General features: G+C 53.2%; 1 protein-coding gene across 8 annotated transcripts in view; it reads right to left on the bottom strand.

Moving 5' to 3' along the window:
• Nucleotides 1-16,821, bottom strand: part of CLEC16A (C-type lectin domain containing 16A) — a 240,646-nt gene that overhangs the window by 45,079 nt on the left and 178,746 nt on the right. For 5 of the 8 annotated variants that reach the window (XR_014236203.1, XM_082362951.1, XM_082362948.1 and 2 more), the window contains exon 22: nucleotides 144-305. The exons of the other annotated variants lie outside the window; for them this stretch is intronic. Coding sequence is in view for 4 of the 5 variants with exons in the window: in XM_082362951.1 (XP_082219077.1) it covers nucleotides 144-305 (162 nt within the window). In the remaining variant the exon portion in view is untranslated. The remainder of the gene's footprint in view (nucleotides 1-143; nucleotides 306-16,821) is intronic. 8 annotated transcript variants of the gene reach the window in all.

Here is a 16,821-nt window from a genome sequence, read left to right as displayed (position 1 = left end):
AGCACGTCCCAGCGGATGCGGAACCCCGGGTGGCAGTGTCCCCAGACACGGCGGTAAGGAGCAGCCGGGGGTCAGGGCTCTCGGGTGGAGGGGTCGCAGGGTTCCCTCCAGTCCCCCCACTGCGCCGTGTCCGTGGCCAGTACCTGCGGGGCTCTGGGCGGCCGAGGGGGTGGACGACGAGCTGGCGCCTCCCGAGTCGCAGTGGCTGGTGCTCCCGCTGCCGCTGGGGCTCCCGCTGGCGGACGGCGACGGCGAGGACAGGGAGGACGAGCTCTGCTGGTTTATGCCCTGGGCCACGGCGAAGCCTGCAAGACAAGGCGGGACATGACCCAGCGGAGGGACAGGCGGCCTGGCGGGAGGGGTGCCACCTCCCCGGGCACTGCGTGTGCGGCCCCCCGGGGCAAGCGCCCACTGCCAAGGCTGGGCCGGGGGCCTCCGCGTGAGGGTGGCGCTAAGCGACACAGAGCCGGCCCCTTCAGAGTCTGGGTCTGCTCCCCGTTATCAGCTGAGCTCGCCGGGCCTGGGACTGACCTGGACACGCTGTGAAGCTGTTTCGAGGGAAAGGGTGCAGCTGCCATAGAGCCGGGGTGCGGGGGCTTGGGGCGGGGCTGAGCCGTAAATCAGTGCTGATGCTGGCTCTGCACCGCGCCGGCTGCGCCCTTGAAGGGGACACACAGCCTCGGGGCTCAGAGGCGTCCTGGTGAAGGTCACAGAGGGACTCGGGGCATCCTCACGGCCGAACCCCGGGACCTTTGCTCACACACCCGAGTTCTTCCAGGGGCTCTTAACGCCGCACTGGGCGGGAGGGGAGACCCTGAAGACGCTCCCTGCCAGAGAATCTGCTCTGCCCTGGCGGGTCTGGTGGCGAGCTTGGTGGGAGGAAGGAAAGCTCTGGTGAAAAGCTAGCAATCACAGAGATTCACTTGGGCCTCAGAGCAACTCCAGGTTTGGAGACGGGGACCGCACATTTCTGGGGCCTGCGGCCTTCCCAGCCCGGGAAGAGCCTGGGGGAGTGGAGGAGCCCCACATGTTGGAGACCTGCAGACCTGGGCAAACCCTGCTTCACCGGCAGAAGCACTAGGCCACGTGCCCAGTGTCGTTTCCCAGCTGCTGGTGGGCCGTGTGTCACCGGCCTCTCCCCAGCCCGCTGCAGCGGGGGTACAAGGGGAGAGCAAGGGGGGTGCAAGCAGGCCCATCCAGCCGGCTCGGTGCTTGGCGCGCGGTGGGAGCAGGCTGTCCTCTATGACGGGGGGAGGCCCTTCTGACCGAGCCGCCCCGGAGCCCCTCCTCCGGTAGGCATGTGCCTTCCCAGACCGTGACTCCTGCCCTTGGTACGGCCTGCTTTCCTAAAGGGCCGCGGCTTCTGATTTCATCCACGAAACACGGGGAAGCTCCCAAGGAACGACTCCCCGTCGGCGCTCCCAGGAGCCCGTGCAGACTGTGCTGGTTCCCCAGGAGCTCTGTGCTCCGCGCCCCACCCCGTGTCCGCACCAAGTCAGGGCAGGGGTGGGGGCAAGTCCTCCTCCCACCTGAGAGTGGGGGCCCCAACCCTCCTGGACGGTCACCTCAAGCCTTGCCACCCCGAGCACACTCACCCCGGCCCCAAACCTCATGCTCTCCGCCTGCGCTGCCTGAACCTCATTCGGCCCAGAGCCCACTGACACTTCTTCCAGCAGGTTCTCCAGGCCTGACCACGCCTTTCTCAGAACTCAGGGAGGCAGCGGGGTGTCGAGCAGGGGTTGGAGAACTATGGCCCTCTGACTGTTAAATAAAGTTTTACTGGAACACAACCATGCCCTTTGCTTACATTCTGCCTGTGGATGCTTTCAAGCTACAATGGCAGCACTGAGCCAGTGCAAGAGAGGTTGCACGGCCCACAAAGCCTGAAATATTTCACTCCCTGGCCCTCGACGGAAACGGTGTGCGCAGCCTGGAAGAGGATGGGGGCACTGGCTCTGGCACCAGGAAAGCCTGGGCTCCATCCTGATCTGCTCGATTACCAGCGGCGGGGTCCTGGGCAAGTCTCCCCACTTCCCTGAGCCTCCTTCCCTCCACCCACTGGTGGGCAGGCCTCGGGGCGGGCATGCAAGGGGACCCGATGCTCCGTCCCCACCTCAGGACTTAGGGGAACCCACACCCAGCCACCGTGGAGAAGCTCTTTTGTACTAATGTTTGTGTTAAGATTATTTTTGTCTAAGGATCAAAAGCTGGGTCTATTTATACCCCCAGCCAGGCCGTTCCGGGTTTCGGGCGATGTGACTGCATGCAGATGCGAGGTCTGGAGGGAGCACGGTGGGTAAATTCCCCGCACCCACCTACGGCGGAGAACAGCAGGATTACCGTGCTGGAGTTCTCAGGAAAAGGCATCATGTGATATACTGTGTGTGTGGTGGCAGGGCCTTAGATTAAGCACGGCAAACATCAAGGCGAATCCAAACACCAATCAGGAAGATTCCCAGGGGGCGGGCAGCCACAGCCCCACAGAACCAGCTTAATAGCTGCTTACTTCTTAATCACTTGAAGTGGTAAACCCCCAAGTTTACAAGCTGTTTACTTGCCTTGAAAATGAATCACTCCTTAACAAATCAAAATGTCAGGATAGCTTTCCCTGAGCTGCTTATTTATCACAACCGTGAACAGAGGGGCCGGAGAGTGTGGTAAGAGAGTTGAGACTAAGCCGACCCTGTTACACTCCCGACAAACGCCCCAGCCAGAACGAAGGAATGACGTGGCAGTCACCAAGGTGGTCACCCACCCCTTCTCTGAAGACACACATCTTGGGACTTCCCTGGTGGCGCAGTGGTTAAGAATCCGCCTGCCAATGCAAGGGACATGGGTTCGATCCCTGGTCCAGGAAGACCCCACATGCCATGGAGCAACTAAGCCCGTGCGCCACAACTACTGAGCCCGCGCTCTAGAGCCTGTGAGCCACAACTACTGAGCCCGTGTGCCACAACTACTGAGCCCGTGTGCCTAGAGCCTGTGCTCCGAAACAAAGAGAAGCCACTGCAACGAGAAGCCTGCGCACCGCAACGAAGAGTAGCCCCTGCTCGCTGCAACTAGAGAAAGCCCACACGCAGCAACGAAGACCCAACGCAGGCAAAAAAAAAAAAAAAAAAAAAAAACAGACACACATCTTCTCTCTCACAAACTTTAACGCCCTGGTTTATTACTGTAAGACATGTGGGGTGGAGTGCGTGGGGTAGCAGACGAGATGCTGAGACTGAGGTCAGGATACTCAAGTTCCTTCATTTGGAGAACGGATTAGGGTCAAGCCATAGGTTGACAAAAAATATGGTGCACCTTCTGTAGGTGCTAAGAGTTAGAGAGAAAAAAAAAAAATCACCAACCACTGATAGCACCCATTTGCGGGTCTAGCTGAGCAGAGGCAACTGAATGCATCTTTCCCTTGTCTGCTGCTACTAAAAATCCACCTCCCTTCTTTCCAATGGCATGGGGACTCAGAAAGGCTCAGCGAAGTTTTTTGTTTGTTTTTTAGCTCAGTGCCCAGACTCCCCTTGCAATTTCATGGGGTTCCTCCCCAAATCGAGGTGGCAACACTTTGAGAGCCGGTTTGACATGTCAGGGGTAAGGGGGGCTCTGCAGAGAACTCAAGACAAGCACCTGGCCCCCTGCTCTTCTCCCGGGGAGGCAGTTCTCGATGAACTAGCTTTGGCGGGGGTGCCGAGGGGTTTTCTGGGCGCGAGTCAAACACACACGGGCTGCCAAGTACTTGCAAATGCACAGATGCGCCAGAGATCATGGGACAAGGGCACAGGCAAACAGGTCTCCCTGAGAGCTCCTCCAGCAGATAAAATTCTTGGCCGTCCCCGAGTATGTCTCAAGAACAGCCTGTGAGTTGCGCATCAAAGGCCGTACGGGTTTTCACACCAGCCGGCTGATTCCACATCTAGAACCTGACTGATGCTGCGGAAGGCGCCGTGGGTGGGTCCACGGATGTTCAAAGCACTGGTGTGTGTGGCAGGGAGCTGGAGGCACTCGGAACATCCACCAGTCAGGGAAAAGCCAAATCGAGTCTCCTACGCCGGGGTGACCAAATCCTCGGCTACCGTTAGACATGCTGGCGTAAAAGCAGATGAAGTGCCGAGGGAAACACTCAAGACATAGTAAATAAAAAAAGGTTAGAAAGAGCACGTCCCACCTGCTCCCACTGTTGTGAAAAAATAAAAGGTAAAAAAAAAAAAAAAAAAATCTAGGCTCTGCCTCCCTCCTTGTGCAGGGAGCAGAGCAAACAGACTGGAGGGATTGAAGCAGAAGTCACGGGAGAACCAGGTGGTTTGCTATGGTGAGTTTCAGTTTAATTTTTTCATGCTTGTCTGAATTTTCCAAGACTCCTACCACAAATAGTATCTTGAACCAGAAAAAGAATGGAGGATGAAGGAAGGCACATGAGCCGTCTGGGAGCTGGGCAGGTTGAAGCTGCTGGGTCCCTAATACAGCCCTGGGATCTGTTCTGGCCTCCAAAGCTCTCTCCCCTGGACCCACTAAGAACCTCCCCACAGCTGAGGCCAGATGCCAAGCTCCACAGCAGGCAGGCCAACGGTGAAATGCATCCCTCGCTTTCCAGGAGCCCTGGGCTTCACAGGATCAGGCTGGGGTCTTCCTGCTGCCCTCTGGCCCCATTCTGACAGTTATTTTGGGAAGGTGAACTCGTGAGTAACTCTCTGGCGTTTGTCAAGTACAAAAATACCCCAAGAAGGTCAGCCTTCTATTTTAGGTCCACTGCTAGAGGGAGCAGTGGGCTGGGAGTCAGAGCCCCAAGTTCGAATTCAAGCTCTGCCCAACCGGGCTCGTGACCTTGGACAAGCCCCCTCTTCTCCACGAGTCTTCACGTCTTTATGCGAAACACAGTACAGTGAGTGAGGGTCTCCTGGCTTAAATGGCCAGTAGTTTTCTTTTCACCTATAAATCTGAATTTGACTTGAACCCCACAGCCTTTTTGGGACATAGGCAAAGGAGAAGACGCTGAAAAGTGCACCCCAAATATTCATCAGGCACACCGTTGTCTTTGGGTGGAAAGCCCACGAGGCTTTCCCCAGGAGAACCAGGATGCCACGGCAGGCAGCGCCCAGGGCCGGCCAGCCGCAGCCCAGAGGCTCGCAGATGTGTCTGGCTTTGCTCACATCATGTTTGTGCTTGTCTGCTTGTTTTAGGCACCGCCATTCACACACTGGAAGACTGTATACACAAGTCTGGATTTCTGGCTTCTTTAAGAAAGATCTGGCATCGCTGGGCCCCATTCGCGTGTGGCAGCACCTGGAGGGCGGGGGTGAGCCGGTTCCTTCCCCTCCCCAACTTGACGCGCCTGGTGGTCGTCGGCGTTTCAGTTATTCATCTCTTGCTCTTTATCCTTGGATTCTTGGTCAGATCCACAGGACTCAGGGACGTTCCAACCCCCAGCAACGTTTTGTCAGCTCCCTCCTCAAACCCTACCCTCACCCCGCCCCAATCAGTGGGGGTGAGGGGAGGGCCGGTGGAGACGGGGCCGCCTGCCTCTAGCAGCTCAGGCAGGTCTCATCTCGGACTGTGTGACAAGAACCACTTGCTCTTGGCCTCAGCTGGGCTGTTCCCTTGGTCTGGAATTCCCTCTTGCCTCTTTCCTGTCTTCACAGATCCCTTCCCTATCTTTTAAGGCTCACACAGCTCAGGGCCAGCTTGGGCAAGAGTTTCTGCAGCCAGTGGGGTTAACGGTTCTTTCCCCTGTGCTCCCATAGCCTGCCCTGTCCAGCCTTGGGGCCCCGTCAGCCCACGTAAGGCATACACCCAAGTAGGGCATAAGAAACTTGACTGCAAAGATGCTTTGCTATTTTGTGTGCCACAACTACTGAGCCCGTGTGCCTAGAGCCTGTGCTCCGAAACAAAGAGAAGCCACCGCAACGAGAAGCCTGCGCACCGCAACGAAGAGTAGCCCTGTCAAAACAACTGTCATTATTTTAACAGCTAGCACCTGGAATCCTTTGGGGTTCAGAGCGTTTTAGACAGTGTTTCTGATATTGTGAGCTGTCTCCCAATACCCATTCTCCCCTTCATCTGCAATTACAGAATCTGACAGCTAGGCACGACCCTGTGGCTAAGCTGTGGCCAATGAGATAGAAGTGAAAGTGACGTGTTTGATTTCTAGGAAGGCTTCTTAAAAGGAAGGAGTTATGCTTTCCTCCATTCTGCTTCCTGAAACATCAATGTGATGGCTGGAACTCCAGCAGCTGTCATGGCCCACGAGGATGAATCACATATTAGGGACAGCAGAGCACTGAGCAGGAAGGATCTTGGGTCCCTGATGCCTCTGTGGAGCCCCTGACTACCTTCATACAGGCTTCCTCTCACTGAGAGGGAAATAAAACTCTTTGGGGTTTTTCTCTATTATGTAGTTGAACTTAATCTTAACTGACAATTGGGAAAAAGCTTTTTTAAGGCAGGGATGTAAGCTGAGCTCTGTAGGGACAGGGACTAGCCGGTCCCCAGAGCTTCCAGTGTAGGGAAAGCTGCCCTGCAATTCCTGGGGGCAATCTGGGAGAGGTGGAGTGAGGAGAAAGAGGAGAAGGGGTAATTGAGATAGGGGCGGTGACCCCCACGACCCCCCAAATCTTTAGGAAATGCTCCTTCAATTCTTTCCTTGTGTGGTACAAGTGGACTTTTTTTGGTGGACACAGTGAAGGAACTGTGTTTCCATCTGGGTTCACACCAGGCCACACAGAGACTACACGTGAAGGCCAAGACCTGGAAACAGCCGGGACCACGAGAGAGTAAAGGGTGGGAAGGCTTGCATGTGTGCAGGCAAGAGAACTGGGGGTCTGAGCCAAAGGTTTCCTAAACCTCCGAGGAGCAGGGAGGCCCCAGCTGACCTCTGCGGTCTGTCCAGAGCTTGTGCTGCTTTGCACACTATAACTGTATGTAACAGATATTGGTTACGTGACTGAAGTGCAACTATTTCAGGTTAAAAACTGGAAAATGTGAAAACTACCTGAGCAGGTAGGGGATTCCACAGGGACCTTTTAGAGAGCTGAAGGGGAAGGAACCCCACTGGCTTAGACTCCATCTTGGGCACCGTGACCACTGAACGTCACCCCACAGCCTCGCCCCTACAGACGCTCCTACAGATCTCCCGCTTCCAGGAAGGATTTGAGGCGACTGACATTTTAAAACCCAAACCCAAATGCCATGGCTATTAAATAATGAAAATACTAAACGCTGAAAGCCACGAAAACACAAACTAAACGGTGAGAGTCCAACAATAAAGGTGGGTGGAAAGTGAAAAGTTGTACCAGAACGACTTCCAGGGAGGGGAAGCTGAGGTCACCACTTGGCGCTCACTTCCCGGGAGCCAAGGCCTCAAGGAACGCTGTCCCAAGTGACCTAGCTCTTGTGACATCCCAGCTCATGTGCAAGATTCCTGTCCCATTACACCCTCCTGGGCAAGGTCCCTGAAGGCAGCTTCTTGGAAGATCCAGCTGCCTGGCTGGAGATGGGGCCTCGTTCTGGAAAGATAACAGCACATCACAGCACTTTGCAAACTTTTTTTCTCGACAGTGAAATTCTAGTTTACATGCAAGATGAAAACAGAACTGCCCTGGCCGCATGGTGCCTGATCAAGGGTGGGCTTCCCTTCCCCTGTCTTTTCTAGAACCTCTGCAGAGGCTACCTTTGAAAATCACAGACATGTCGGGGGGAACCTCAAAGCCTCGAGCCTACAGGCTGCAAACTCGAGCACCAAGTTTGGACGGGTAACACTGGTGAAAGAGGAGAGGCCAGGGGTGAAAGGCAGACGGTCCCCCCACTCGCCATCTGTTTCCCCTTGTTGGATTGCGACATGGGCACTGAGAAACCGTTCTCTTCTATCAGGAAAATCAACACGATACGTGGGACATTCAGCCTGTGTCAGGGAGGTGACAGGGACTGGTGGAGACTGGAGAAAACTGGAAACTGCAGCTCCGCAGTCTCTCCTGACTGCTGCTACCTGGGAACGTGGCCATGGCTCCGTTCTTCAAGAGAAGCTGGATATCTGGATTTTGGTGGAAAACCTCCTGATCTTTTAAATGGCCGACAACTCGCTTCACCTCTCTTTTTAAAAAAAGAAGCAGGTAGCCCCAGGCAAGTCAAACCAAGCACGTCTCCTGTCCACGTGGGCCTCTGCTCCAGGCTGAGACCAGGGTCATCACAGCCGAGGCCACCCTGCCCAGCTCCTGACGTGTGTGCCTTCTGAGTCTGAAGGACATGACCCCAAGCCATTTAAGGCTCACATGGATGTGCTTCAAAGAGTCCACTTTTCCTCTTTTAGGAAAAAGATCTAAGATTTGGAGGGGAGGGCTGTCCACCCTGACAAAACCCGGGCCCTGCATTTCGACAGTCTTGGCTGGAATGAGGACCGTGGGGCGGGGGGGGTGCCCCGGGTTGGCCTTTCATTAGCAAATTCGTCCCGTGGCTGTGGTTCAGGTTGTGAGGATGCAGTGTTCACATTTTTCTCACCACTCCTCAATGCTGGGAAACAGTAAAAAAATCAATCGGCCCCGTGACCTCGCGCACAAAGCCGAAGATGGCAAGCACAGCCGTGGTCTTATTTCTCCCCTCGCTGGCTCCTTCCTCGGCTCTGCCCTTTCACCTCCCAGCACAGCCTGCCTGGGCCCTGGGGCCAGAGAGGAGGTGCTGGGCTGGGACTGAGTGTGGGACTCAGCCTGAAGCCCACAGGGACTACAGGCGACACAGAGCTTTCTCGTCCACGTTTCTGACTCGAGAGGCTGGCTCTGGAGCCCATCCCCCTCCGGCAAGATGACAGCCGTGCCCAGCGATGGGGGCTGGGAGCCACGGAGTCGGGGGCCACACCAGAAAAGCCAAAGTACCCGCAACTGTTCAAAGAACATGGGGGGCGTGGAAGCAGGGTTCAGCGTCAAGCCCGACAGCGGCGCACCCACTGGGCCAGGCGAGGCCAGGTGCTCACGCAGGCCTCCTCTAAGGAATTCGCACAAAAATAAAGGAATTCACCAACATGGGTCAGGGTTCAGAATGGCAGAGACCCTGCAGCCTGGCAGGACCCTGGGGACCCCCTGCAGTCCCCTCACTCCCTGCTAGGACCCCGAAGCTTCAGTGAAGGCAGAAAACTCGGGTGTCTGCACAGGGACCCTCCTCCATCTCCCCGCAGTGGGTCACACGATTTACCGTTTCAGGACTGTGGGCACAAGACTCTGGGTTTTAGGGGCAACACACGGTCCCCACGTTGGTGACCCTCCATGACTTCTGGCCGTCTCTGTGTGTATTTCCCGTCTGGCCCAGGGGGCTGACCTGGGAAGAGGGCGTTTCTACTGCCTCCCTCGGCTGAGCCTCCATCACTGACTGGCTGCACCTCAAAATGCTTAAAGACTTTTATTTCCGGTTGCTTTGTAGGGGACGACATGTCCACTATATAAAAATAGCTGGGAACTTGCAGAATCTTTTAGTCTACAGCTGTTTATCCACGGATAAACCCTCTTGGATTTTAAGGACTATACTTGAAAACCTGCAGGAATGCTCTTTCGGTATCTTGTCTTCTGTGTGCCATCTCTGTCCCAACTCTGCCCCTCAAAGTGTTTTCGCCCTCGGGTGAAGCCTGCCCGGGAGGGCTGCCACCCACGGGAGAGATCTGAGGTCTAAGTGTCTAAGATCCAAGGTCTAAGTGGCCCTCTGGCTGCCCGGGGGGCCGTCAGGGCCATGTGAACGTCGGCACCTCATGTGCTGGTGTCCCTGCGCTGCCTCGGACACGGGGGGCTGGCTGGCAATGTGGGGGCCACGGCTGGACTTGACCTCTGAGAATCTCGTAAAGAGTAGCATAAGCTGAAGGTTGCCAGGACTTGGGCTTTATCCCCAAGGACCAGGCCCCTGCCTTGCCCAGCCCCTGCCCTCCTCCGATGGCATTACCGTCTGTACAACAGTAAGCAGAGAGCCCCGCCAACAGTCTCTCAGCTGAGGCATTAGAAAGCCCACCAGTGGCCATCTTGGCTGCCTCTTTACGGAGGCAGGAAACAGGGCTGAAAGAGCAGCGAGAGAGAGGCGGGTTAGACAGCGATCAGGGGGCGCTTCCAGATGCAGGGCAGGGGTCACCGACCCCGGACTCCTCTGGCCCCAGGAGGAGGCCTGAACCTGGAACCACTGGCCAGGGCTGGGGTGGGTCAGCTACAGCCCTGCTTGCAAAGGACAACCTCCTGGCGTTCTCACTGGCCCAGGGACCACTGATTCTTTCCAGCAAGCCTCTCATCCCATCAGCCCTGCTCTGTGCTCTCAGGCCAGAAGGGGGTGAGGCCAGGGGGCACATGTTGCATCCTGACATGTGCGCCCTGCCTCATGTGTTCTACAAGGTGCCATGTGCAAGGGGGCCAGGGGACTAGTTTTGATCTTCTGCCTGCGCAGTCCACACATACTTAACACACTCCCAAAGCATCCTGCACACCCGTGGTCCTGGTTCTGTGTGTGTGTCTGCAGGACCGGGGCTCTGCAGAGTGGGGTGGCTCATGCCTGCAGCGGGGCCACATCATGGTCTCCGACCGTGTGCCTTAACAGATTGGGGTTAGGCCAGACGGACAGACGATGACGTTCGATGACACATCATCTGCAGTGAGACCTGGAGACGCCATCTAGAACTCCATGGGGCAGATAGGATCAGGCGGTGTGAGGAGCCACACAGAGACCGTGACGGCTATCAGCCCCGAACAAGCTTCACAAGCCACAACTGAGGTCACCGAGTGGACGGGACTGTCACCTTCTGTCCTGGCAGAGCTGTGGGACACAGGCCACCAGGCAGTGGACACACAGCTCTGTCATCTACATGGGAGGAGCCTTGAGAGCAGATACTTGGTTCTGGGCCTGGAGTTCCCGCTCCGCGCACAGGGTACAGGCGCGAAGAGAGCGCCGGGAGTCCGGCCACCCCGTGTGGGCACGTGGCCACGAGGGAACCACTTACCCCACAAGCCTGTGGCTCTCACACGTAAAGCGGGGGTGACAACGGCCCACCTCACAGGGCCCACGAGGACGGAACAAGTTGCTCTGGTCTAAGCGTTCAGTCAGTGTGAGCTGTTCTGACGACTTGGCTGGCATTTATGGTACCTTGAGTTTGGGCCCAATGAGGCAATAACTGGGGAGTTTCATTTCTATGAGGGTCTCCACCCCTGGGGTATGTGACAGAAGAAACAGCTCAGCTTGCTAGAGCAAACAACACAACACAGAGTAGAATCGTTCCTCGTGGTAGCTGTTAGGAATGAAGGTTTTAGGAGTTCACAGAGACAGGGCTTTTCTTTCTTTCTTTCTTTCCTTCCTTTCTTTTCTTTCCTTCTTTTCTTTCTTTTATTTTTGGCTGCGTTGGGTCTTCATTGCTGCGCACAGGCTTTCTCTAAGTTGGGGTGAGCGGGGGCTACTCTTCATTGCGGTGCGCGGGCTTCTCACTGCGGTGGCTTCTCTTGTTGCGGAGCACGGGCTCTAGGCGCGCGGGCTTCAGTAGTTGTGGCTCACGGGCTCTAGAGCTCAGGCTCAGTAGTTGTGGCGCATGGGCTTAGTTGCTCTGCAGCATGTGGGATCTTCCCGGGCCGGGGCTCGAACCCATGTCCCCTGCATTGGCAGGCGGATTCTCAACCACTGCGCCACCAGGGACGTCCCGAGACAGGACTTTTCTAAAGGAACTTTGAATATCTGAGTTTATGGGATTTATATGAAAATGGTATATGAAAAATGGAGTTCTTGTTACTTTCACCTAGATTCTTAAAATCTCATCTGTTATGTTTGGGTTCAAGACACACAAGACTGTGTTCTGTTTGTTAGTATTTCTTCACTGGAGAGTTGAGTGCGTTGTGGAACCATATGAAATTGCCCCTATTTCAACCAACATGACCAAAAAAATCAGAAATTTCCTATTGTTCAACCTAATATGAATTCGTCCCTCTTAAAGACCTCCACTGGAGCGATTCCTGGAGGAAGGGGAGGGGAACACAGTCGGCTGGGTACTGTGTAGTCAAACAAGTGGCTTTCCCTAGCTCTCCCTTCTCAGTTGCCATTACAGCTGTGTGTGTGTGTGTGTGTGTGTGTGTGTGTGTGTGTGTGTGTGTGTGTGTCTGTGCTCACATGTGTGTGGCCCTTTCTCCAGCTCAGATTCATCTTTTCATTTCCAAAAGGCAGCGGCTTTAACAAAATGTTCGGCAATGATGTTGGGACTTAAGGAGAGGTGTGTGTCTTCTTGATGGAAGATGCCTGAAAAGGGGGCTTACAGGGGCTTGGAGAGGCTTCTCAGGTGGGCTCCGGTTTTCCCTTTGTGCTTCCCCTTTGTGCTTCCTTGCAAATGCTAAGCTAATGCGTTCGTTACAATCATCCTGGCTGTTCTTCACTTGTAGTTTTGACTTATTTTTTTTTAGTATTATTAATATTTCATCATAAAAGTATTGATTTCCTTTAACCAAGAGACTTTAAAGTTTGCTGCATCCTTAAGCATGATTTTATTATGTCTTGGGGCCAAATGTTTTTTGCCTCCCCCCAAAGGAATGCTTTTCCTTTTATGTAATGTGTGTCAAGCAGAAAAAAGGAATTGATTCACAAAATTCTGCATCATAGGCAACTTTTAAGGAACGTATCCAGAAGGGGGTACTTGGACAGACATCTCCTCCTAAACATGATCACAGTGTCTCACTGTTAAGCCAGAAATAAGAACCAAAGCACAAAATTTACGTTAAAATACAAGACAGCTCCAAGAGAAGCTAGTATGGGAAAATTAAAGACAACTCGAGACACGACCCCAAAGCTTAAAAACTCCTTTCGAGCACCTGAAGAGTCATAAAACCCTCAGTCTCCACACTGTCATCTCTCTTCCCGCCCTTCAGAAAGCCAGCAGAAAACAGGCAGAAATACTGCCGGTTTGGGGTTGCCTAGAAAAGGCTCCGTTTCCCTCTCTCTCTAAATCACCAGCATCAGATGCCAGTTGTAGAGCTAGGGAAAGGATGCTCGGCTTTACAGACCCGTCCAGGAAGTGCGCAGAGGGCAGTGACTGGCAAACCAAACGAGGCGCTCCGCAATGTTTAAATATTGAGCATCCTTTCTCCTTCTTCCACATTTATTATTAACTTGGACCCACATCACCGTGTACATTGACTTCATTTCTTTTCAAGAATCTGAGACACAATGGACAATGAGTGGGGGGTGGAGCTGAGATTTGGGTTTCTTTCTTTCATATCCTCCCTGGATATCCTTTACGGTCAGCCCCACGTCTTTAGAGCCACGAATTCCTGGAAACGTCTCAGCCTCTCAGTGACCCCTGGCGCCCGAATGCAGATGATTAGTGCCCCAAATATTGACAGACTGGACTCTCTTCCCCTTCCAAACAAGGGAGCAGGGTCAGAGTGAGGCTGCATGAAAGATGCTGTTACCACCGGGCGAGCGAGCTCGCGGAAACGTCATTCAGACAGGTGCTCTATCGCTTGGGACGAACCGCGGTTCCCTCGGCTTGGCCCAGGTAGAAGCGATGCCTGCGATGCCACGTGAATGTCAGAGGTGTCCAGTTTAAAAAAAAACAAAGCCTGTCTACAGCCACCAGAAGTCCTTTGCTCAGTGACGGGACAACCGGGACGGGGGCTGGCGGTGGCCCTGCTCTGACACACGAGGCACATCGGATGTCAGCAGCCTGGCCAGCGGCAAAGCAAACTCGGAGCCTGGGCCGTGCGTCACTCCTTGCGAGGATGAACATTTGGGATTGGAAACAGAAACCTCAAATCTTGCCAGAAAGCAAAGCACCACCTTTTCTTGGGAACGAGCAAGGGGGTTTGGGGGTGGACCATCCATCATGCCCCTGCAGAAACCAGCCGCCTTCCTGTCAAAAGAAGATCCTCTGGATCTGCCAGTAGGAATAAGCCGGCTACAAGTGTTCTTTTTTCCTGGGCTTTTATCTGTTCAAGAGAAATTGTCCCAGATGACCGGCCTGCAGCTTCCACTTTCTTTTAAAAGACAGTACTACGTTTGAGATCGATGTTTTCTCCTGAAACGCCGGCTCAATTTATCCTTCCCTGCCTCCTGCTCTCTGGTCTCTGCACTCAGCTGGCCCTCGCCTTGCTGAGTGAAGCGTCTGTCTTCGGACTCCCAGTCCTCGCTGGTGCTACTCAAGCACCCGGCCCTGTCCTGCTGTTCATCACGCATACAACCCCCCTGCCCCCAATTTCCTCCAAGAGTCCTCTGCTGCCTCATTCCCTCAAGTCCCTGTGTATTAAACTCCAACTATCCGAGGCCTTCACCCGGCTCCAGCTCTCAAAAATCTACCCGGAAAAGCCTTCAGGTTGGCTGGCTGGCTTCGAACGGCTCAAGAGCACCCCCTCCCCGGCCAGCCCCGCACCCCAAAGTGGCTGAGTGCTTGTTATCTGATTGCTGTTAGAGGGAGTGAGGTGATGTAGACCGCCGAGGGCCTTACGGACTGAACTGACCAGAGAACTTACTTCTCTCTCCTGGTCTCTCTTGGCAAGCTGCCCTGTGAGTGAAATTTCACTGACTGATTTCATGCCTGATGCCCAGAGAGCCCAGTATTTCTGAAATCTTTATTTGTATACGTGGCTGCAAGAGAATGTGCCCTAAACAGACATTTGGAGCTATGGTTTCCATTTTGCTGTTAACCTGTGGACTCTCTTTTTGGCAGTAATAAGAAATAAAATAAAATAAAATCCTTGCTAGAAAGGATGCACGGGCCCATGCTGGCAGCATGTGCACACATGCTGTGGAGAGGATTTTGCCTTGAAGTGCTGAGCAGGCTGGCAGCTCTGGAGAGCCCGGGGGATGAACATACGGGGTCCAGGTGTGGCCAGATGGGCATCCCCCTCTCTGCTTTCTGGAGAGCAACCTGGCAAGGGGCTATCAAGAGTCTTAAACATGGGCATTCTCACTGATCCTAAGGAATGCTTTCTAAAGAAATCACTGGAAACCCGGACAAAGATTTCTGTGTAAGGAGGTTCATCACAGGGTGGTTCATGATGCAATAGAAACAACCTAAGTAGCCAATATACGGGGCCTGGCTAAGTAAATATCTGCTAAACTCCAGACTGCTCAGGTGGAATTATGTCTCCTCCAAATTCTTATGTTGATGTCCTAACCCCAAATACCTCAGAATGTGACTTTATTTGGAAAGAAGGTCATTCCACAGATGTAATTAGTTGAGATTAGGGTGGGCCCTAATCCAATGTGAGTGGTGTTCTACTAAAATGGGGGACATTTGGACACAGGCACGTGCAGGGAGAACACCACGTGAAGGTGGAAAGCAGAGATCGGGCTGATGTGTGTACCAGCCAAGGAACAACAAGATCGCCAGCAAACCACCAGAAACCACAAGAGAGGCCCGATTCCTCCTCATCGCCATCAAAAGGAACCAACCCTGCTGATACTTTGATCTCAGACTTCCACCCTTCAGAGCTGTGAGACAATACATTTCTGTTGTTTTAAGCCACCCAGTTTGTGGTACTGTGTTATAGCAGCTGTAAGAAATGAATACTCAGAGCCAGACTATATGTAGCCATGAAAAGTGAAGTATTAGGAAGAGATACTTGACAGCACAGGGAAATGCTTCTGGCATGATAGCAATGTTGTTAAAAACAAAACCCCTACACAACAAGGAGTTACTGTAGAGCACAGGGAACTACATTCAATCTCTCATAATAACCTATCATGGAAAAGAATCTGAAGCTGTATGCCTGAAACTAACACAATATTATAAATTAACTATAGTTAAATTTAAAAAAAGGAACCCTCTGTTGTATAGGGAATAGCAGGTGTGTGGGGATAGGGAGAAGGGAAAAACAAACAAACAAAACAAAAAACACCCCATGACCCAGCAGCTCTGATCTTAGGCTGCACATGCATCCAAGGATGCCCACAGCAACACTGTCCGGGGTGGCGAAAACCAGGAAACACCTAAAACGCCCAGCCAAAGGAATACGTGGATCCACACTATGGAATATTACACAACCCTGAAAAGGAATGCGTGAAATCTATACACATTGACACAGAAAGATCTGTGATTCACGGTGGTGTCTGAAAAGCAAGCTGCAGAAGGGTATGCAGAACGATGATTCTGTTTAGGTTAAAAAAAAAAAAAGCATCCCAAATCATAAGACAACCACAGATCCATAAGCCCTTATCCTAAACCTTTGAGGCTGGATATGTTCTAGACTTTAGACCCTCAGCTGGGTCTTAGGCAGCTAAAACCCAAACCTATTAAATTTCTGCAGGAAAAAACCAAGTCTATTCACAATAAATGGTATCTGCAAGTCTCTTTTTTTTTTTTTAATATTTATTTATTTTTCAGCTGCTTCGGGTCTTAGTTGCGGCACGGGGGATCTTTCATTGCGGCACTCGGGCTTCTCTCTAGCCGTGGTTCGCAGGCTTAGTTGCCCCACAGCATGTGGGATCTTAGTTCCCTAACCAGGGATCGAACCGGCGTCCCCTGCATTGCAAGACTGATTCTTAACTACTGGACTACCAGGGAAGTCCCTGCAAGTCTTATAAATAGCCTATAAATAGTTCAGGGCAGGTTTTGCCACCAAGTGAGTTATAAAAACTCTATTGGTGCTCAGTGCTGTGTGGATTTCAGAACTGCCGAGAAGGGCTGAGGCCCTGCGCTGCCCACTGGCTATGGGTGCACATATGGATGCAACTGCACAGAAAAGGTTCTGGAAGGAGATGAGCCAAACCGTGGATGTCCGGGGAGTGGGGGGAATGGGGAGGAGTAGTCAAAGGGGACTTAGGTCCCGTTTGTAACATTTTATTTTATTTTTTAAATAAAGAGTCAACTCATGCATTTCTTGGGTAACTAAAAATTAGGGAAAA

Source organism: Balaenoptera borealis, assembly GCF_965194805.1.
Source record: "Balaenoptera borealis genome assembly, chromosome: 16".
Classification (NCBI taxonomy): Eukaryota; Metazoa; Chordata; class Mammalia; order Artiodactyla; family Balaenopteridae; genus Balaenoptera; species Balaenoptera borealis.
The sequence above is the reverse complement of the archived record's forward strand: the minus strand, read 5'-3'. Positions and strand labels throughout refer to the sequence as shown.